This window comes from Corylus avellana, chromosome ca3 (assembly GCF_901000735.1).
Source record: "Corylus avellana chromosome ca3, CavTom2PMs-1.0".
Taxonomy (NCBI): domain Eukaryota; kingdom Viridiplantae; phylum Streptophyta; class Magnoliopsida; order Fagales; family Betulaceae; genus Corylus; species Corylus avellana.
Window position 1 is genome coordinate 7,232,212 of NC_081543.1, and position 22,733 is coordinate 7,254,944.

Below are 22,733 nucleotides of genomic sequence, written 5' to 3' on the forward strand. Positions count from 1 at the left end.
TTGTTCTGTGCCAAGAAGTTCCGTCAGTTGCTCATGCGTTCCGCTCCGATCAGCCTCCGGCGAACCTGTAATTGCCGGCAGAGAGATGTGGTCACTCGCATCGGCGTGTTCTGTGTCAACATCCTCCTTTTCTTGCTCCTGCGTCACCTTCTGGTCATCAATCGACGGTATTGCACTCACCGGTTTTGGGCGCCATCGTCGATTTCTAGTGGGATACCGGCGAACATATATCTTCCGATACCTGTTGATAATCTGCAACCTTGTGGGCTTATCAACAGGCTCTATAACCATTTTAGTGTTCTCAGGCCCATTCGCATTCACCCCATTTGGGGCCCAATCCTGCAGCCCATTCCCCACTTTGCTCTGGCCCATCTGATTCGCCTGCCCCTTATTACCCCAGCCCATTTCCATTTCCTTATTCCCCCTGCCTATCTCCATCCCCTTGTTCCCACCGCCCTGCTCCAGTCTTTCTAAACAGCTGGAAATCTGTTTTTGTAAGGAAAGCAGAATTTCCTTAATGCTCGTGATATTCTCCAGCGTGGGTATCGCCAAACTTTCCTTTTGCTGCTGAGCGTGATCCCCGTTCGTAAACTCCATAATTTTCGCACTTTCCTTATGACTATTCACCCCCCCCTCACCGGCTGCCTGTGAACCGGAGGTGCCGGTCGTGCTATTTTCCCCGACCACCACTTCTGAATATGAACGCCGGTTCTGAAGTTCCTTCTGCTGATTTTGGGGCCCCACCGGTGACATCTTTGTGGTCCCTCCGCTCTTCGGTTGCATCTCTTTGGTCTCTTTAGGAGCCTTGCTGGTTTGGCTCTTTCCCTCCGACTCCTCCCCGTTGATCACCCCTACTCTGTTCTTCTCAAAATGCAACTTTAGTCTCTGCAATTGCGAACGGCAATCTTTCCATCCCTTCCCTTCATACCCCTCCGGTATAATCACAAAACTTCTCCGTCCCTTCCCACCGTATTCCGATAACTCCAGATAATTGCCGTGGGAATTCTTTTTTCGCTGCATCACATACGAAAAACTACCAAAGCGGAAAGTCCTCCAATTGTCACGAATGATCTCAATATTTGTCAAATAGTCCCATGCACTCACTAACCAGAAGATAGTTGGCCATGCCATGATCACATCTCGTGTTTTTCCCCGACTCTTCTCCGCCAATTGGACTCCGCCTTGCACATTCGATCTAATCTCAAAAGATTTAGTTTCTACGTAGAAGTACCCCAGATAACCCATTTTTCCAATCAAAGTTCGATCTTTTCCATTGTTTATAGGTTTGTAGTTTGTTTCTCAGGGTTCTGATGTAGGGTTGTGTTTGTTTAGGAGGAAAATAAACCTATAGAAGAGACGAAAATGAAGGAGAAGAAACCAGAGGAGAAGAAAGATGAAAAGAAAGAAGAGAAACTGGCAAAGAAGCCGGTGGGTTGGATACATGGGACTTATTGACCCAAAAATAAGTAACCTAGATGGATTGAGTTGAAAAGTGCTGGTCCGGGTGGGTTGACGCAACCTAATGACTTTTTTGTTTTTGTTTTTGTTTTTGTTTTTTTTTTTAAAAAAATAAATAAATAAAATAGAATAGGGTGCATGGAGCGCGTGGGAGTAGGGTTGTCATGGCAATATGGCTAATGTGGTGCTGTCATGGCATTGTGGCTAATGTGGTGCTGTCATGGCACTAGGGCTGACGTGGCACTATGGTTGACGTGGCTGACGGAAGCATCTGGCGTGTGTGGTGAACACTTGGCAGAATGGCAGTGCTTAGGCTTGTGGAGAGGACGCGCAGATGCTGGAGAGGCGCATGAAGGCGCGTAGTAGGGCCGATGGAGACATTCTCGACGGTTTTGGAGTCACTGGAGGGAGATCTATCTAACGGATGGCCAAACGAAGCAAACGGACCACCGTGGTGGGTTGTGACGAAGCGATAGTGTCGGAACAGCATAGACTTGTAGCGACATGTGAGGGCGCGTCACATATCTGATGGCGGTGTTGTCAGCGGTTCAGGAGTCACTAGAGGGAGATTTTTCGGACGGAGGGCCAAAAAGTGTCACGGGCATACCCATCCATTTCCCCTAATTTCCTTTTCCTTTTCCTTTTATTTTTTATTTTTCTCAATCAATGATACCATGCGATCAATTAAATTGTTGTAATTCAATTGAGTCAATTGCTTGGTTTTTATATGCAATTGGGATGGTTTTAAAGTTTGGTATATACGTCCCATGATTTTTAATAAATTAAAATAATTATATTTTTGGTATGACAAAGTGAACTTGATTTCTTGGAATATTTATTATGTGGTAATTTTATGGTTAATCTCAGGCAAAGAGCATGTATTTGAGTTGGATCAACTTTGCACCGTAACTTATATTTAAATAAACTCATTAGACAATTATAAAAGCATCCTTAATTTTGTTTAACGATACTCTCTGACCATAATCCATTTGAACTCAATTCATTTCTAAATTTCATCTTTAGTAAATTTCAAACAAAACCAATTAGTCATTACAATCACTTTGATTAACTCTGTAAATGAAGTGGCTAATCAAATATTTACATATGAACCGTTCATCATTTCCTTTGATTATTTTTCTCCCTATCTTCTTGATTTATATTTTTCAACGCAACCCAATCCCCACCAAGTATATCGCGAACGCAGAGCTACTATTTTGTACTTTAATGGTTATCAAGTATTATTCAAAAGTTGAAATTGTACAGGCCTATTAGCTCAGTTGGTTAGAGCGTCGTGCTAATAACGCGAAGGTCGCAGGTTCGAGACCTGCATGGGCCAATATATAATTCCTTTTTATCATTATTTTTTTTACGAGGTGAAAAGTTTCAACAAGGGTATTAATGTAAAAGCGCCCGCTTTTCAAAAACAAGACCAAAGAGCGCGATCGTAGCCATTCAGATTCAACGTTTGCAATGGTAACTCTCTCTCTCTCTCTCTCTGGAATTTGCTTTCTCTTTCTAAATTTCTAAGACCTTATAGTCAGTTCGTAGTCTGAATTTTTGAAGTTGCAGAATTTCTCTCTCTCACAGTTGGTATTTTCCCACTAAATCTTTCTCTGTTTCGATTTTTTTAACCCCGATTTCTTTGAAAAATTCATGAATTGATAAAAACATTCACATATAAATGTTTTGAATTGAAGAACGAAGAAAAAGGCCAAGAATTAGGAAGCCTAAGTTTTGAATTGAAGTAACCGAAAGATCTACGGTTACAGTTAGGGTTTAGAGAGAGGATGGTAAAAGAAGAATTAGAGAGGAAGAAGAATAGTTAATTTAGGGCATTCTTTTTGTTCTTTGACTGTGTCATTTGATTTAGGCATGCTACAAGAGATTGTTAGAAATCCTCACAGAAATAATAGTTCTTGTCTGTTTTTTGTTTCTTTCGTTTTCGTTAAATTCTCATACTCTCTCTATCTCTCTCTCTCTGCCTCTCTTTAGAATACTAGAAGGAATCAAGGACGGAACGAAATGGTGGCTGCCACAGGCATGAATGGAGGCGGTGAACATAGTCGCACTCACAGGAGTGGTACATGGTTTATTGTATTCTATTTTTGTGTGTGATATTCTATTAGAATTGTAGAACTATTGGGTAGCAATTTATTCGCTGCTTTCAATTTTTTTTTTTTTTTGGTACAGTGGGTGTCAGAAATTTGAAAATTTATGTGGAAAGTGAAGGGGTTAAAGACGATTCCAAAATCAGGTAAGTGTAATTGTTATTATTTTTTTAATAAATTATTCATTTTCGTTTCCTATTGAAGACTTAGTTTCTTAGGAAAGCGAGGGGAGGATATAAAATGAAACAGTGGGCTTTTATGCTCTCTGTTGCTTTAGTTTGCATAAATAATTAGGTTTTGTAGAATAAAATGAAAAAAACTGAAACTAGGGAAATGACTTGCTAGCATTTTCCAGTAGCAATGAAGAGTGATGCTTTGAAGGGTGTTTAGAGGGATGACTTGCGATCTTAAAGGTTGGAAAATTTTAGGCGTTTAATGTTTCGATGGGTGTGGGAGAAGGCATCTGATTTGGCTGACGTGCCTCGATACTCAAATACTCAATATTTATACAAGGACTCTTTCTTTCACTACTAGCATTAGTAGTCCTAAAGCGACTGGTATACTAAAAACCTATTAAATCACAAAAATAAAGAGAGAATTCTAGACTGAAAGAAAAATAAACCCAATACACTTAGAAACTCCTAGAAAGTTCTAGATTCAACTTATTGTGCAACATCTCAGTAGTATATTTCTGTTTTTATGGGCCCAATTGGCAACAATGCAAGATTAGTTTTGTATTTATACATTGGCTACTGTTGCTGACATAAATTGGGGTCTCAAAATTACTTTAACATAGAATTGTACGCTTTTCATTTTGTTGGTGCCTATGAAAACAGATACATAAGCTCAATTTGATTCTACAGCTATTTGTCTTAGTTGAGGTTAGTTTGACACTTTTAGAAATGATAACAACATTAAACGGAAAACTCATTTATCTTCTTTCTTATTTGGTTTTCCTGGGGACCAACCTGTGGGTAAGGAGAACCTTAATTTTCTTGTTTTCTTATTTCTTTACTCTTTTTGATTTCTCAGCGGAAGAAAATCTGTAACTGTTAACAAAGGAGCTAATCTGACTACTGCACAGGTATTACTACTTCAGTCCCTTTCCCCATAATTGGTGATTTTTGTTTTAGTTTGTGGCAAAGCCTAGATAATTTGGCTTATGCCAACGCCTTTTGGGTATTGAGTTTTAAATTTATCTTCATTGCTCCTACGAAGGGTGATTTGAATAATATGGAGAAGAGCAAAGGCAAAGTTGTTAGTACTGGTAAGGCTTAACTATAGTAACTTTGTCAATAGAACTTGAGTTTATGCCTTGAGAGCTATATTTAACAGTTTTAGATTTTGGCCTTTTTAGCAAGCAAAATTGTCAGAAGAAAAGCATTGGCTGATGTCAGCAATGCCCAGGTCAACTCTTCAAGGAATGTAGTGCGTGATGACCCCAAGCTAATGTGAGTATCTTTTAATTTTGGCAACATTACCTTCTTTCCTTTCCTGGGAGTTGTTTCCCATATTTTTTTTCATATATGCTAAGAGTTTAAATCCTTGTAAATATATAAATCTGGAATACAATTTGTCATTTCCTTCCCCTTGACTGATACTTGTCAATTTTCTTGCAAAGAAAGGTGGCAAAAATGACATGATAGTTTATTTTTAGCCTTTTTGGCCCTGGAATCAGTAGCTCTAAAGCTACATGCTCTATTGCATTGCAGGAAAGGTAAAAGTGAGGGAACAACATGTTTGCGAAGGTATGCACTCTGAACCATGAGTATCAGGGCCATCATCATTCTTTTTCCTTTATATGCTTGTCAAAATTAAGTATTTCTAGTGGTAGAGTGTATATACCGTTGCAGTTTTGATATTTAAAAAGTCTTTAATGGCAAAATATTACTCTTTTCCTCTGTGTGTTCATGGTTTGAGCTCTTAGTTTATTCCTCCGGTTGAAGCTGTTGTTGGGTAACATTTTTAAAAGAAAAATATATGTTGGTATATTCTTAACATTCTTCGTGTCCATTTCAGAGCATAGACAAGCTTTTGTTGTTGTTGTTGAAGTCCAAATCCAATTTTACACTTTTAATTTGTCCCACTTACATATGTTTGCTAGCTGGATTGTGGATACTTTCCTTAATTGTTATTATCTACTCAATGAACTAAATTTGAATTGACAATTAAGAAAATAGAACCGATTTTTTTGTCTTTTACCTTCTTTTTTTTTTTTTTTTTTTTTTTGTGTGCATATTTTGGTTTTGAAGAACTCAAAATGGTATTTAGATATTCACATTAAAACAATTTAATTTAGGGATAAATGTAAAATTGGTCCTTGTAGTTGGCCTAAATTACAAATCACTACATGTGGTATAAAAAATAATTTATAGGTCCTCAAGGTAGGCCAAAGTAATAATTTAGTCTCTGAAATCAATTTCCTTGCTCTAAAGACAAATGCCAGTTTAATAAAAAGAGTAATCCCATTTTCTCCAACTTAATTTGAAGGAAAACTTTGTCACAATTTATTAACATGAATGTTTGTTTTTATTTATTTTTCAATTGTTAGAACATGTGATTGTCAAATTCTCGCAAAATGCTCCCAAATTGTGGCGAGAAAGATGAGAATGTAAGAGGGTTATGCATGGAGTAAAATTTTGGGGATAGAAGAGATTAGGTTAATTTACTGTAGCAGTATGACTTGGAGTGAGAGCTAATGTATAATCTTAGTTGGTGTTCTAAAATGATGTGAAAAATCCTAGTTGTCATTTTTTAAAGTCAGAAATTAATAATAACATGTGTCGCGTTTTTATTGGGTATGCCTTTACAAAGTAACTGATTCTATTCAGTTGCTTAATAGAAATTGATTTTAGGGAGTAAACTGTTATTTTGGCCTACCCTGAAGACCTATAAATTAATTTTTATACCACAAGAAGTGATTTGTAATTTAGGCCAACCATAGAGACTAATTTTGCATTTATCCTTTTAACTTATCAAGCTTTTTCTTTCATGACAAGAAGCTAGATGGATTTTTTATAGTTGGTCTAGGATACAAATCTTTCTCTATTTTTATCTTTTTTTGTTGTTTCTCCATGCTAGTAATTTTTTTACCAATAACATCTACAATATTTCTTTCTAGGGTTTCACTGGGTCCAAGCAGAAGCATTGTGAATGTCTCGTCGAGGAAATCATTTATGGTATAGAGACCAAAACCGATTTAAATAATTGCTAAATTCTTGTTTGCTTCCTTCTGAGTTCCATTGAATTGATCTTATGCTTCTGGTTTTTTTTTTTTCTTTATAATTTACTTACCACAAAGTGATAAAACATTCTGAAGAATTACTCATTTATTTTAAAGGTACTTGCACTTAATTGATGTTTCTAACTTTTATTATAATTTTTTTGTTAATTTATGATTACATTAAAAGATGAATGGAATAGCAAATTCAAAATATTGCATAATTATTGCTTCATCTCTAAAATGGTTGTGAAATGGTTTTAAAACTACGTCAAGTGTCCATTCCAAAGATTGATATTATATTGAAATGACAAACTTAGTGAAGGTAAATGATACGTGAACTTTTCATTGTAGCATTCTGATATTTAGTTAATTATTCTTCGTTTTACCAAAAGTAGTTTTCTTAATAAAAAGTAATAAAGCTGAAATAAGGGGGTGGACTGGATCTTTTGTTAGAAAGAAATGCATACCATAATTGGGAAGGGCAAATTACAGCAAACAATGAATGAAGTATCATAATGAGTTTCTAAAATCTACTTTTTGTATTTGCAAAGATGATCAAGGTCTTAAAATCAATGTGATGGCTTGGGTAAAATTTGTTTTCCCCCCCCTGTTTCTAACACTTGGCTTATAGGAAATTTAAGAATAATGTATCTGTATCAGAGTTTGTAAGAAACTTTGTTTTTCTTTGGTTATTAATCATTCTAATAAAGGTCAGTGATGGGGTTTTCTTTGTCAAGGCTAGCAAACATTGACATCCATCAGTCTTTTGTTAGTTTTTGCCTGTAAGAAATACTGAAATTTCTATTGTTTAATATAGGAAAAAGTGCAAGAAAAAGTATGTCAAGGTGTTGGTGACATACATACTTCCAAGAGAGGTAATTTATTAGCCTTTATAAGTTTTACTATCGTTATTTCTATGATTCAGCCCAACAATATGTGCTGGTTTTGCAAAAATATTAAGTTCTAAAGATTTCAATCCCTCTTCAGATGGTAACAGGAACAAGACCATGGGTCAAAGCCATGTTGTTACAAATGGCAGGTATGTGTGACTTCGGTTTTTTCTCTCATCACATTGTGAGAATAAGCACTTCGATTTGGAGACAGTTTTGTTGATACCAATGAGAGTTTTTGAAACTCTCTTGTAGCTCATTTCTTGTAGAACTTAGATTTTTAGACGTCTCCTACATGATATTTTATTCTTTGATCAGGATTACTGCAAGGAATTCTCTTTTATCAAACAGGTATGTAAATATTCAATGTATTATATGGTTTCATGATATGAATAAATGTATGTACCGGTGATGCAATTTTTTATTATCCCTCCCTGCTTGAAGGAAGTCTTTGCCGGTGCTAAAAAGGGTGAACCAGACAAATACAAATACCTCTTCAAATGGTAACAAGAACAAGACCATGGGTCAAAGCCATGTTGTTACAAATGGCAGGTATGTGTGACTTCGGTTTTTTCTCCCCATCATACTGTGAGAATAAGCACTTCGATTTGGAGAGAGAGTTGTGTTGATACTGATTAGAGTATTTTATTTGGAGACAGTTTTGTTGATACCAATGAGAGTTTTTGAAACTCTCATGTAGCTCATCTCTTGTAGAACTTTTAAATTTTTAGATGTCTCCTACATGATATTTTCTTCTTTTATCAGGATTACTACAAGGAATTCTCTTTTATCAAACAGGTATGTAAATATTCAATATACTATAAGGTTTCGTGATATGAATAAATGTATGTACTGGTGATGCAATTTCTTATTATCTCTCCCTGCTTGAAGGAAGTCTTTGCCCGTGCTAAAAAGGGTGAACCAGACAAATACAAGTATCCCAAAGGTTGTCATAATCATATGCATCTTTTTTTTCTTCTGTTCATTTAAGATAGAGCTTCATTGCAGAGTTTTCTTTGCCTACTTTTTCCAAAGAGTTGTTTCATTCCCCAGTTCTATGTTCTTCTGATTGCAGGATCTCTCTCTCTCTCTCTTTAAAAAAATATGTCTTGATATTTGATCCGTTTTGCTTGTAGGAAAATGCTGGAAGTTCTGACAAGGGAAAAGAAAAGAGTGGATTTTTAGGTAGCTCTGGTGATTTTTTAGTTCTCCACACGTGCAATGGCTAAAATTATATTGTGATCAAGATGTGTTTTTTACTTTATTTACTTATTTTTACTTCAGTGCTACAGTGGCAAGAACCTGTAGGAATGATGCAGTATAATATACATCATATGTGAATACTCTCTATAATTAGTCACCATGCTAAATTTTACAAAATTAATCATAATTGGCCAGCTGTATTCATTTATGCATTCTGCTCAACCAAAGTTGCATTGACAATGTTTGTCCGTCTTTCCTAATTTTATTGCTGGGTTCAGTTGGTAAAGCTGGCAAGAAAGTAGCATCTCGGGTAAACAGTGGTAGGAGCCATCTTTGGAAGAATCGAGCGAGTGATGGCTTCATAATAATGTGAGTCATGATGGTATATACAAGCATTATTTTCTCCCTGCCAGATTAATGAAACTCTTGCTGGTTTCGCTAGTTCATTCAATTTCTCTTCTGCATAAATGATAACGGCAGTATGCTTTCGTGACCATCAGAGTTCCATTCTGTAAGGTTTGCACATGGCATGGGAGTTTGTTTTATCTGCCACTTATCAAAAAAAATTGGGAGTGTGTTTTATCTGCTAACATTGTCAGCTGAAGCATATAAATCTGCTTGTGATTATATATTTGACACTTTGCAAGCAGAAAAATGTGATTCTAGCTTAAACTTTGGATTGATGAGCTTTCTCCCAATCATCTTTTTGAGTTTAGTTTCATTCTGTATAGCTTTAGTTTACGCATTGAACATTTTTAAATTTGTATCTTTCACTTTGTTTTTAATACCGTTGCATGGGTGTCACAATATGGCCAGACTTTAGTAGTAATCAGGTATAAAAATAAGCGGGGCAGTCGGCCTTACTTCCACTGGACCAGAGACAAGAGAAACTGAGTGTGACTTATATAAAATAATATGAAGACTTAACTATTTTCTTTGCTTTTAAAGCTGCTAAATATTCTAATGGACTTGACCTGATGCAAAGGTTTCATGAGAATCAGGTATTCTAGTGCATAACTTTTCGCTCATAAAATATTGCAGAGACATTAAAGGTTTCATGAATTCTGATATTCTTTAGCTTTGTTTTGTGAACTTGTGGTCTCATTTTGAACTTTCAACATTTGGAACTGAAATTACACCTTTTTCTACAATTTTTTTTCTAACGACTCAGGATTTGGGGATGAGAACCAGTGTGTTCTTGAGTGTTATTTTTTATTTTTGCCACTAACACATGTTGGAGTGTGGACAACCAATTTCTCCTTACCATGCTCTTTCTTTACCACAACTTATGAACATGTGCTTGGCATCAAATTTGTTATCTCTAGTAGATGCCACATAAAACTTTAAACAGTTTGTCTTTACAAGCTCTCAGAGAAAATGAGATGTCAGACTGTTTCATAGTTTATTCTATTTCCTCTTTCTTTTTCACTCTCAAAAAAGGGACATCAACTTTAGTAGTCTCATTTTGCTACTTCCATTGAAATTGTATTCAAGTTTATTCAATGTTACTTGGTTGCATTGGCAATTTAAATTTTTAGTTTACATGTATGATTCCAGGGGCAAAACTAACGTAGAAGCTCGTGCATTGCCAAGAAAATCTATCAGGGTATGTAACATGTTTTATGTCACGCATGTGCTTTCTTTTGATGTTAAGGATGCTCCATGGTATGATGGTTCTGTTCTACTGTTTTCAAGCTTCATTAACTGTATCGATACTTCATTTGTGTCAGAATATCTCTTTGTTACTTCAGCAGTGAAGTTGTGGTTGATTAATTTCTTTCTTCACAATATCACTCTGGAATGAAATAGAAATAACAATATGATGAGGCTTCAAATCATTTAACTAAATGATTCATTTCCGTTATATTAGGTTATTCAATGACTATGGCCTATCTTGCGTTGTATGAAATGTATGTGCGGGAAAAGTTCATTTCAGAATTGAAGTGATTCACAAAAAGTTAAATGACCATGCTGAGGATAAGTTTTACTCGACAAAACCTTTGACATGTGGAATATAAAATGGTTGGTGCATAACGTTTGATAGCTCTATCTGCTTTGGATGTTGTCTTGGTTTATTTTGAGGTATATCCTGCTGCATATCAGGGCTTTACATCAGCTGCCATATAACTTTTAGCGGTCTCTTGACAGTTATTTAAGCTATGATTTGATTGGTCGTGCTCATATTTGGAGCTTAGGTTTAGGCTTTTATGACATTTGCTAATCACAAGTTTCTCTACTTTGCAAGACATCTGGGTGGTTAAGGCCACTAGAATAATCTGCCAATTTAGTTGAACCTCTTTTGATGGTTTCCATTGTTGATGAAAGACACAGACATATAGATTTAGTTCGTGTGTGATAGCTTAACAATTTTTTCCCCTCAAGGACTTTAATTTTACTCATCCCCATTTTGAATAGTTTAGTTGGAATCAGGTTACCCTCGAAGCCAAGTTTTGTTTAAAGGCAATAGTATCAAAATGTAATCAGTATATTGAGACTAGACTTGCCAATGTATTTTAACAAGCTTTAGTAATTTGAATCCCTTCTAATGTCATTAACGATACAGCCAATTCTGAAGACTACGCTTCAGACTACCCAGGCTCAAAGGACTTCAAAATCCAAGAACACGTCAGATCTTAACAAACAGAGATCTGTTGCTGCAATCTCATCCAAGAACAAGGAGGTTGCTGTGTCATCTTCTATTCCTGAGAATATTGCAATAGTGATTCCACATGAAGCCGCTCAAGGACAGCTTTCATCTGATTCTGATGGCAATCCAAGGACTATCTCAGATATCATTTCCAGGAGAAAATCAGATCGTAGGAAATCTTATACATCTTCCTTGATGGCAAGATCAAAGGTTGAGGCATACTATATTCTAATAATCTATTTACCCTTTTCTTGTGAATTTTAATTACAATCGGTATTGTCTTGCAGTTACTGGAGAAATGTGGTGAAGTTATGCAGCTGGAAAAACTACCAAGTATTGATGACTTTCGCAATCAACTGGAAGTTGCTGAATATGTTGATGAGATCTATCAGTACTATTGGGTGACAGAGGTAATGTTTAATATTATCCCCCTATTACCTACTTTCCTGCCTTTCAATCGTTTTTGTTTTTCTAGTCAGGATTGGCGCTCCTTTTACTTTAAATTTATCGAGTGTTGTAACCCATTTTCTGAAGTATTGAGAAAGTAGAGAGGAAGGAAACTAAAGAATTTGGATCCCAATAATCACATGGATCTGAAAAGGTTCCCACCAGCGAGTCCACTAGTAAAGTGGATGTTTGCAGCATATATATAGCTTACTCAACATTCTGAAATTTCCAAAGCTAATGATCTAGAAGCTAATAGTAGCTAGTAGAAAGTGGTAAGATGTGAAAATACGAACAAGTAACATTCTCAAAACAAATAATTAGCCATAATTTTGGATTTGAGCGATCTTAGGTTGTCTGTTTTCTAATAGATCCTATCAAGAGAAGCTGTGCAACTTTCATAAAATTGGTTGCCTTTAGTTGGAGTAGCACGTTTGAATTACTTGACATTATTCGCTTTGTTTATGCTCAGTTTAATGATCACCAAGGTGTATCTTCAGTCAAGATTGAGAAATATGCCCTTAAATACAGCTCTAGGCTATTATCTGAATTTGGCGTTCTAGCATTGCTCTCTAAACCAGTTTGGTTTGATGTTATTGCCTATGCCAAATTCACTTTTGAATGCAGGCACAGAATGTGTCTTTAGCAAATTACATGTCGATTCAGACAAACATTACAGCCCATATGCGAGGCATATTGATCAACTGGTTAATTGAGGTACATATCTTTTCTTCCAATGCATCCTGGTAACATCGTTTTTTTTTTTTTTTTTTTTTCTTCTCTCTTGGCTTTTTGCATCCTGGTTATAATTTATAAATCAATCTGATTAACCAATTGATCAGAAAAGCATTCTGATAAAGCTTTTCTGATCTTGGGCATCAATGCATTCTGATTACTGTGCCTATTTTATTTTCTGAATTGTTGGTCACCCTTGTTACAGGTGCACTTCAAATTTGATTTAATGCAAGAAACTCTATATCTCATGGTGGCATTGTTAGACAGATATCTCTCACAAGCTACGATAAAGAAAAATGAACTGCAGTTGGTTGGTCTTACTGCACTCTTGCTGGCATCAAAATACGAGGACTTTTGGCATCCTAGGGTAATATCAATATGTTCAACTGACACACTTTCTGATCAAATTAGTTTCGATACGCCAAGTTTTTTTTTTTTTTTTTTCTTCCCAAAATACATGATTTTGTGACTTATGCTCTATAATAAATACAGGTCAAGGATTTAATTAGTATCTCAGCTGAGTCGTACACAAGAGACCAAATGCTTGCAATGGTATGCTTGTCTTCACCTGTAATCATTGTTTTAGGGCTTCTTTTTTCTCTTTTCTTTAGATTGCTGACACCTGTTGTAGACAAGGTGAGTTGGAAACTCGTATTCACACAGACGGGAACTGTGTTAAGATCAAAATGTATAGTGTTGTGTTTGCTTGTTTCTGGTGGTGAAATGGATTGAGGGGACTTTCCAATAAACTAAAGTTCATAACACACTAAGTTCACACCTAACCCCAAATGCAAGTTCTCACATCAGAATTTAAACCATAAAGTTTAAGTGACGAGGTTGAGAGGTCCAACTAGTACATAAAACCATAAAAAGGCCCACACCAAATGTGAACCTGCAAAAGAAACGAATTCATGGTACCTGTGTTAAGATTTGGGGAACACCACCATCAGTATGGGTAACTAGGGCTTGTGGAATATGACGAGAATGAGTTGGTTTTGCTTTTGGCAATTTTAAGAAGTCTTTAATTTTTTTGTTTTTGTTTACAAATCTATGGTGTAGATGATTTTTCAAAATTTGACTACCATTTATAGTTGCACTTGATGTGATGACACATTGGCTTTGCTCACCAGGAGAGACTTGTTCTTAAGCAATTGAAGTTTCGTCTTAATGTGGCTACTCCTTATGTGTTTATGTTACGGTTTCTCAAGGCTTCTCAGTCAGACACAAAGGTATCTAGTAGCTTTCAATATCCCTCTCTACTAATTGTTAGTTGGTAATTTAATCCTGATAAGATATGATTGACACCCAAATTTGCTGATTGTTTCTTTTTCCTTGTGGGAATCGCTCCCAGCTTGAACACCTGGCATTCTACCTCATTGAACTCTGCGTAGTTGAATATGAGGCTTTGAAGTATAAGCCCTCATTGCTGTGTGCATCAGCTATCTATGTTGCAAGGTGTACCCTCCACATGACTCCAGCTTGGACCCCCCTGCTTTGCAAACACTCCCGCTATGAAGAATCCCAGCTCAGGTACTTTTCAAGATTCAATTCCTCCTTCACTTTTGAAATCTCATTTATATTTGTGGATTCAAGATTCAAATCATTGTAGGGATTGTGGGGAGATGATCATAAGATTCCATAAAGCTGCTGGAACAGAACACTTGAGAGTCACGTACGAAAAGTACACAAGGCCTTATCTCAGTTGTGTTGCAGCCATAACAGCTTTAGATAGGCTTCCTCTTTGATTTGACATGTGTGGAACAGAAAGCCTCTCTCTCTCTCTCTCTCTCTCTCTGTGTGTAATTAGATCATCAAACCTAATGCTCTACTAGAAAGTGTGCAGGGGAGGATCTTTTGTGCGATACTCTGTTTTCTTCATGTCCAAGTCTTGCAGGAAAAATATATAGTCAATTGTAAAATAATAGGGATTTATTTTACACCTCCGCTGGTTGTTAATCTTGGACATATGCTCCAAATTATTTCTTGGAAACGCCTTGATTTGCCAGCTGCTGCTCATGTATTGTGATTCTTATTTCTGTTTTGCGTTCTGATGTAAATTTGGTGTTGGTGTCCATTTCACACTTCACATGTCAAGATGCTTGTAACTTTCTACGTTCACTATTTTTTTATCTTTTTCTTCCTAATTAATGGTATGCGTTGTAGGACAAAACTAGTGAAACATGAATGAAAAGAGAAAAATACCTATCCGGCTATCCTGAAGTTTATCCGATTTAAATGAACATGTATGGTACTACAAAAAGACAAATTAAATACAATCATTGTAAAAAGACAAAAGTAGACCTAGTACTAGGGACAAAATAAATTTTTGCAAGGTGAAAAGATAGCGTGCGGCAGGGACAGAAGGCTTGAAGGATTGGAGCGAAAATTGAGGGGAACAAATAGGGTAGTTGAAGGCCAAGTGCTTGTCTCTACCTTTAAACATTTTAATTTGCCAGACCAAAATAGGAGTACAATGAAAGTAAAAAAACACTCAGAATAGCGACAAAACAAGAGGATCAACATAACACTACTACTGTTATTAGTTATCACGATCCTGGATCAGACCAGGTTTTACAGTTTCTTGTGAGGTACAAATGAATAAGAAATGAAGGTAAAATACAGAGAATAAACAAATGTAATTTTATCGAACCTTGACTCTGTCAATTCATCTCTCATTTAAATTAAATATTTCACGTGTTGGGCATCACCTATTAAAAGAAAGTTTGAGCCCACACGTGAAAGAGTATTAAACTAATGATTAAGTGATTAAATTTATCTCTTCCTATCAACTTAAACTTTTGGGATAACTGGTAATTTAATATCATATTCATGTGTAGCCAAACACTCAACCCCAAAATCATGTGCAACTCTCCCTTCCCAATGTGTCTTCTTCAACCTCTGACCCTACTGCACCTTCATCTCATGTTGCCCATAATACCCATCCCATGGTTACTATAGCCAAAAACAATATAACCAGGCCCAAGGTGTTCACAGATGGCATTTCTAGATATCCTATTTCTCATGCTTTGCTTGCTACAGGTGCTATAAAAACCGCGGAACGGACTTGTTACTCTCAACCACCGCGAAGTGGTTGTTGAGGAGGCGGTACTGCCAAGAACCAAACGGGATTCGGTCGATGAAGAACGAACACCGGTTGTAATAGTCGCCAGTTACACAGATGTCTATTTACCTTTATAGTTTATTAAAAATTATGATTATTGTAGTACCCCAAGTAATTACTAAGTTATGTTTGGCATAAGTGGACGGGTTACAGGTCTATCAGGTTCATTAGGCTTCATTGAGAATAAGAATTTTTGACTTTTGGTTATGACCGAACGTTTGACCTACAACCCTAGAACCATTGGGTAATAATACACCGAACATTCGACCTGCAACCCTAAAACTGTTCAGTAATAGTACACCAAACGTTCGACCTGCAATCCTATACCCATTGGGTTATAGTACACCGAGTGTTCGACTGCCCACAGATCTGAGAAAGTAGTATTCTTAGCTTTTTCAACCATATAAATACCCTCCTTCTACCCTCAAGCCTTCAATCCGCACTTATTGCTTAGTGAAACCTTAATTTGTGTGTGAGTGAGAGTTTTGAAGGAGAATGGCAGTTTTCTTGATGATTTTGCTTCAATGAGGTAATCTTCTTTGCTTAACTCGTTCTTTACCAAGTTGTTATAATGTTTAAATGTTTTGCATAGCTTAGTTGGTAGGTTTTAAGCTTGTAGTTATGTTGTTGGCCCTAATCTTGATCTAAGCATATGTTAATGTTTTGAAAGTGTTAGACGTAGTTTTTTCTGCATTGAGATGTTATTTTGGGTTAGGACTTTGTTAGGAATCATGTTAAGACTTAGGACTTGCTTAGAAGTGATATAGTGACTTTTTGGCTCGAAATGGGTTTTGCCTAGCATCGAATGTTCGAACTTTCCTATCTGAACGTTCTATGTCATGGCTGAACATTCGAATCTCTCTATTCGAATGTTCAATGGTTAGATAGAAAGTCTATTTTAAACATGTTTAGGTGTATGGCTTGTTTTAGCTCGAATTTAAAACTAATGATAGGCATTTTCTCAGATTTCGAGGGTGTGGCACCTTTGAAGAATTTAGTGGAGGAGCTGTACGACCCAAGTGAGTACAAACTCACATGGATAATTGTTGTTATTTTTTCAGCATAACATGATTATTTTATGTGTACCAAACATGTATCTTTACAACTATTATGAAATACATTTTGGATTACAGTGAACTCTATTTTGTGAAAACGTATATTAATTAAGCAAGATAATGAAAATAATGAGATTTATAAAAGTATGCATGTAAAAGAAGAAAAGACTAAATTGCATCATCATTATGCGGGATAACGACAATGAGCTTACTATAAAAGTAAGCTGATATATATATATATGCGGGATAACGACAATGAGCTTACTATAAAAGTTAACCCCATAGTCAAAATATGTTTGTGTTTATATGGGCTTTGAATTCAATGATTGTTCATGATCGATGCAACCATATTTGATTGGTGGGTCACTACAAGACATACATCATTAGTAGCGTGGGGCATCTGAGATAAGATTTGATCGGGCTACTAGTATTATAGATGGTAGTGTACAATATCCGGGGCATTGGTATTATATTACAGGTCCATCGGAATTGGGTAATAGCTCGGGTAGATCATATGAAGTTGAACTATGACATGATTATCATATTACTGTATGTATTATATCTATATTGCATTCATGATCATATGATAAATTGTGAACTCATAATGCTGCTTGTGATTTATAAACAACTGAATTCACTATATATACGTCATGTGCATTTATACTTACTAAGTCATCGAACTTATTCTTGTATCATTTTTCTATATATTTTTACCTGTGTTGTTATAGATAGCTTAGCTGAAGATGGATCTCGAAAGGCATCTGGTTATTGTGAAGGACTTAATTTGGATCATTTTTAAGGACCTACATCTCGTGTAGCTCAAGTCCATGTGGGACGCTGATGGAGCTACCCGTCAGGATATGATTGTGATCGTTTTTATGTTGTATCTTGTTAAATATAGGCTTTAATTATGTTTAGAACAATTAGATGTGGTTTGTAACATATTTTAATCACTGGTCTTTGACCTCGACATTTGGAAGTTTATCTATGGTATAATGCTTTAAATTTTACTTCGATTATTTGTGAATGTGGATTTTAAATTATACATATATTTGTCTTTTTGCGAGAAGTCTTTCGCTTCAAATTCTCTTAGGAGAAGATGAAATCCCTCAGTTTTATTCCTCGTGAAATAAAATTGTGAGGCGAATGATTATGGAACCAGTTACTAGTTAATTGATTTAACTTGGCATTACAATTATAAACATAATAAATTATTTGAATATGTATTATATATTATTCTTTACATGTACTTTTGTTGTGTGAATATGTATTTTGTAAACACCTGTGCCATGGAGCGGGTTATATGCTAGGTACTCTTAAATTAGAAATTGGTTAACCCAAACGGATCCCCACCAAGTAAATCTAAAAGTGACACGACTTTGAATTTTAAACATTCTCATCTACAATACGAGAATTCTTAACGAAATGGCCTATTAGCTCAGTTGGTTAGAGCGTCGTGCTAATAACGCGAAGGTCGCAGGTTCGAGACCTGCATGGGCCAACAGGTTTTTTTACGATGTGAAAAAAATAAAGAACAAGGGTATTAATGTAAAAACGTCGCGCGATCTTTATTTAGAGCACATTCAGATTCGACATTTGCAATGGTAACTAGTAACTACTCTCTTTCTTTTTCGATTTCTTTCAAAAATTCATGAATTGCATTTTTTTGAATTGAAGAAATCGAAGGCTGTATGTAGTTTAGGGTTACGGTTGGGGTTTAGAGAGAGGACGGTAAGGAAGAAGAATTGTTAATTATGGCATTAACTATTCTTTGATTTTTGCTTCTTTCGATTTCATTAAGTTCTCTTACTCTCTCTGTCTCTCTTTAGAACACTAGAAGGAATCAGGGATGGAGCAAAATGGTGGCTGCCAAGGTACGCTAAACCCCTCATCGATACTCACAGTCACAGGATTGGTACACTTTTATTGTGTTATCTTCAATTGCAATTGTAAAAGTATTGGGTAGCAATTTATTGGCTGCTTTCATTGTTGTTGCTTTTTTTGGTACAGTGGGTGTCAGGAATTTTAAGGTTTAAGTGGAATGTGAAGGGGTTAAAGACGATTCCAAAATCATGAAAGTGTACTTTTTTTTTCTTTTTTTTTTTGTGAATAAATTATTCATTTTCGTTTCCTTTTTCCTGGTATTGTGTTTGGCATTCCTACTGAAGACTTATGCATTTAGTTTGGCATTCCAAGGAAAGAAAATGAAGCAATGGGCTTTTTTTATGCTATGTGTTGCTTTGGTTTGCGTAAATGATCGAGAGTTTTTGCAGACGAAAGAAGCTGAAACTAGGGAAACGACTTGCTAGTTGCTACTAGCATTTTGCAGTAGCAATAGAAAGTGAGGTTTTGAAGGATGTTTAGAGGGATGACTTGCGATCTTAACGGTTGGAAAGTTTTAGGCGTTTATAGGTTTCGGTGGGTGTTGAAGAAGGCAACTGATTTGGTGGCTCAATTTGCTTGTACAGCTATTGAGCCTTTCTAGCTCCCAAGCAGAAAAATGTGATTCTAGCTTAAACTTTGGATTTATGATGAGCTTTCTCCCAATCATCGTTTTGAGTTTACTTCCATTATGTATAGCTTTAGTTAATGCACTGAACGTTTTTAAGTCTCTTATCTTTTCACTGTGTTTACAATACTTACTAAAGACCTTTTCCTAATGCAATAGCCATTCCGTGCATCAAACGTAACCAGGGCCGGCTCAACATATTTTGGGGCCTTAAGCAAAATTTTGAAATTGGGCCTAAATTTTTTTTTTTAATATTCAATTTTTTTTAAAGTTATATATATATATATATATATATATATATATATATATAAATTCTTCTACTCGCTTTTTTAGATGCAAAATTTCTGATTAAATTTTTATATTTAAGATTTTCTAATATCTTTTTCCATTATTTTCTTGGTAAATCTTTTCATTTTGTCCTCTAAATGCCAAATTATTCTTACCAAGATTCTTTACTACAGCAATAATTCTCAATAATACTCTTTTCCAATAATCTTTCTCTTTGTTAATTTGTTCTTGGACATTTTTATCAATTGTTTTATTTTTTAACAATCTTATTTCTAAATCAATCCAATCATTCATGTTAGTAATATGTTCATTGGTTGTTTCATGACTTTTTAGCTTAGCACTAAGATTTTTCCAGTCATTAGTCCCTTCATTAACTAGTTGCATTCTATTAGGTTTTGAATTGAACAACTTGCAACAAAAACAAAATACTCTATCTACATCTTTTCAATAGACTAGCCATTTTCTATTATGTTGCTCCCCATTTGATAATTTTCGTATATAATATGTATTAGAAAAATGCCTAGAGTTCTCATCTTTAGAAAAATCTATAGTATTGTATCTTATTGGACCATTTTCTACTAACAAATCCCTTATTTTCTATCATCTTTAGGAAAATCTTAAGTTTTTATATTTAAGATTTTCTAATATCTTTTTCCATTATTTTCTTGGTAAATCTTTTCATTTTGTCCTCTAAATGCCAAATTATTCTTACCAAGATTCTTTACTACAGCAATAATTCTCAATAATACTCTTTTCCAATAATCTTTCTCTTTGTTAATTTGTTCTTGGACATTTTTATCAATTGTTTTATTTTTTAACAATCTTATTTCTAAATCAATCCAATCATTCATGTTAGTAATATGTTCATTGGTTGTTTCATGACTTTTTAGCTTAGCACTAAGATTTTTCCAGTCATTAGTCCCTTCATTAACTAGTTGCATTCTATTAGGTTTTGAATTGAACAACTTGCAACAAAAACAAAATACTCTATCTACATCTTTTCAATAGACTAGCCATTTTCTATTATGTTGCTCCCCATTTGATAATTTTCGTATATAATATGTATTAGAAAAATGCCTAGAGTTCTCATCTTCAGGAAAATCTATAGTATTGTATCTTATTGGACCATTTTCTACTAACAAATCCCTTATTTTTGCATCAATATTTTTCTATTGGCCAGGGTCATAAATATTTGTAGCAATAAATTTAGATACATCAATAATATTTTCATTATCTTCTAATTCTTTTTGATGAGTTTCTTGTTCATTTAAGAGTTTTTCACCTAAATTATCCTCAATATTTTGTTTATTGCTAATAACAAATTTATTTAGGCTCCTCTTTGAGATTCAATCAATTTGTCTACTTTTCTTTTTCTTTTTTTTTTTTTAAGTTTTTCATATCCAGATGCATATTTTCTAGTAGACATGTTTAATTAAAAATACTAACAAATTAAACAAACACGATTTATCAAAAAAAAAAATGACTATAATAAAATAAATGACAAAAATAGAACAATAAAACATGATTTGGCAAATGAATTATGAAACAGTTCTTGGAGATAAGACAAGAGACTTAGTCACTCAGAGTCGGAGAGGAAGAGAAAATGATGAGATAGGCAGAGAAGAAAAACTCAGAAAAGAGCAAGCAAAGAGGAGAAGTAAAATGGCAAATATAGAGATTGATATTTAAAATGCCCATAGTTGACAACAGTTTATATTTTTGGCTTTTGGCTTTCCCTAGATGGCTAAATAATAAATAGAAAATAAATGGTAATATTTTACTTCTAACGTTTATATTTTCTCATCAAAAACAAAAAATTTATAGAAAGAGGCCAAGAGGATAAATGAATGAGGTAGGCGTACTGTAGTGTTAGGGTATTGTAGCGTCAGGCGTGTACTGTAGCGTTAGGAGCTCTAGGGAATTGGCGTAATGATGTATAAGGCTTTAATGCTTTGTCCTTTTTTAATTATTTTTAAAAGTTATAGTGGGCTTATTAATTAGGGTCTTATTAAATTGAGGCCTTCAATTTTTTTTTGTTCCAAAATAATTTTTTTTTTTTTGTTTTTAACTCAAAATTTTTTTTTTTACGCCTTAATAAATTGGGGGCCCTAGGCGAGGGCCTAACTCGCCTAGGGCCTGAGCCGGCCCTGAACGTAACCTAAAGGTTTCATGACTTCCGATATTCTGCAGCTTGTGGTCCTCTCTGTGAACTTTCAACATTTGGAACTGATGGGAAAACTGTTCTGATTTCTCTACATTTTTTTGAACTTTCAACATTGGAATAGCAAATGTTGAACTTTCAACATTCTGATTTTTCTACATTTTTTCTTCTTCTAACGACTCAAAACTGTTCGAGTCTTTCCAAGCTCTCAGAGAAAATGAGATGTCAGACTGTTTCATAGTTTATTCTGTGTCCTTTTTCTTTTTCACATTCAAAAAGAGGCAGAGAAACTTGACATCAACTTTAGTAGACTCATTCTGCTACTTCCGTTGAAATTGCATGCAAGAAAATCTATCAAGGTATTTAACTAAATGATTCATTTCCGTTATATTAGGTTATTCAATGAGTATGGCCATCCTGAGGATTAGTTTTACTCGACAAGAAAAAAGAAGAAAGTTTTACTCGACAAACCCTTTGACATGTGGAATATAAAATGGTTGGTACATAACGTTAGAAATCTGTGTCTGCTTTTTGGATGTTGTCTTTGTTTATTTTGAGGTACACCCTGCTGCAATGCATTCTGATTACCGTGCCTATTTTATTTTCTGAATTGTTGGTCACTCTTGTTAGAGGTACACTTCAAATTTGATTTAATGCAAGAAACTCTCTATATCTCATGGTGACATTGTTAGACAGATATCTCTCACAAGCTATGAAAGTGAAAAATTTTGTAGAACTCACAGATTTAATAGTGAATTTGCCTATCTCTTGTACAGAGTTGGATATCATACGAAAATCATACATTTTTTCTTTGAATTTTCACGTCCACTCAAGTTTTGCCGACTATGAATAGTATCTGCAATTAACTTTGAGCTAAGTTAGAATGGGAGA

The 22,733-nt window shown here is 35.1% G+C and overlaps 1 protein-coding gene, 1 long non-coding RNA gene and 2 other non-coding genes across 4 annotated transcripts in view; all 4 read left to right on the forward strand.

The window, feature by feature from the left end:
* Nucleotides 1-14,789, forward strand: part of LOC132173766 (putative cyclin-B3-1) — a gene marked incomplete in the record, with an annotated part of 49,038 nt that extends 34,249 nt beyond the window's left edge. The window contains 20 exon segments of the mRNA XM_059585362.1: nucleotides 4,943-5,017; nucleotides 5,279-5,314; nucleotides 6,688-6,745; nucleotides 7,607-7,664; nucleotides 7,777-7,828; nucleotides 7,998-8,030; nucleotides 8,124-8,231; nucleotides 8,445-8,477; nucleotides 8,571-8,625; nucleotides 8,816-8,873; nucleotides 9,161-9,251; nucleotides 10,440-10,488; nucleotides 11,446-11,739; nucleotides 11,817-11,939; nucleotides 12,601-12,690; nucleotides 12,914-13,075; nucleotides 13,201-13,260; nucleotides 13,839-13,937; nucleotides 14,060-14,238; nucleotides 14,318-14,789. Of these exon segments, the coding sequence (XP_059441345.1) occupies nucleotides 4,943-5,017; nucleotides 5,279-5,314; nucleotides 6,688-6,745; nucleotides 7,607-7,664; nucleotides 7,777-7,828; nucleotides 7,998-8,030; nucleotides 8,124-8,231; nucleotides 8,445-8,477; nucleotides 8,571-8,625; nucleotides 8,816-8,873; nucleotides 9,161-9,251; nucleotides 10,440-10,488; nucleotides 11,446-11,739; nucleotides 11,817-11,939; nucleotides 12,601-12,690; nucleotides 12,914-13,075; nucleotides 13,201-13,260; nucleotides 13,839-13,937; nucleotides 14,060-14,238; nucleotides 14,318-14,453 (1,849 nt within the window).
* Nucleotides 2,721-2,794, forward strand: TRNAI-AAU (transfer RNA isoleucine (anticodon AAU)). Its single transcript has one exon. It is a non-coding gene; the product is annotated as a tRNA-Ile (tRNA).
* Nucleotides 14,790-18,311: 3,522 nt separating the features above from the next.
* TRNAI-AAU (transfer RNA isoleucine (anticodon AAU)) lies at nucleotides 18,312-18,385 on the forward strand. Its single transcript has one exon. It is a non-coding gene; the product is annotated as a tRNA-Ile (tRNA).
* A 120-nt stretch (nucleotides 18,386-18,505) lies between these two features.
* LOC132175968 (uncharacterized) overlaps nucleotides 18,506-22,733 on the forward strand; it is an 8,397-nt gene continuing 4,169 nt past the window's right edge. The window contains exons 1-2 of the long non-coding RNA XR_009439482.1: nucleotides 18,506-18,615; nucleotides 18,714-18,758. This is a non-coding gene — a long non-coding RNA (uncharacterized LOC132175968). The remainder of the gene's footprint in view (nucleotides 18,616-18,713; nucleotides 18,759-22,733) is intronic.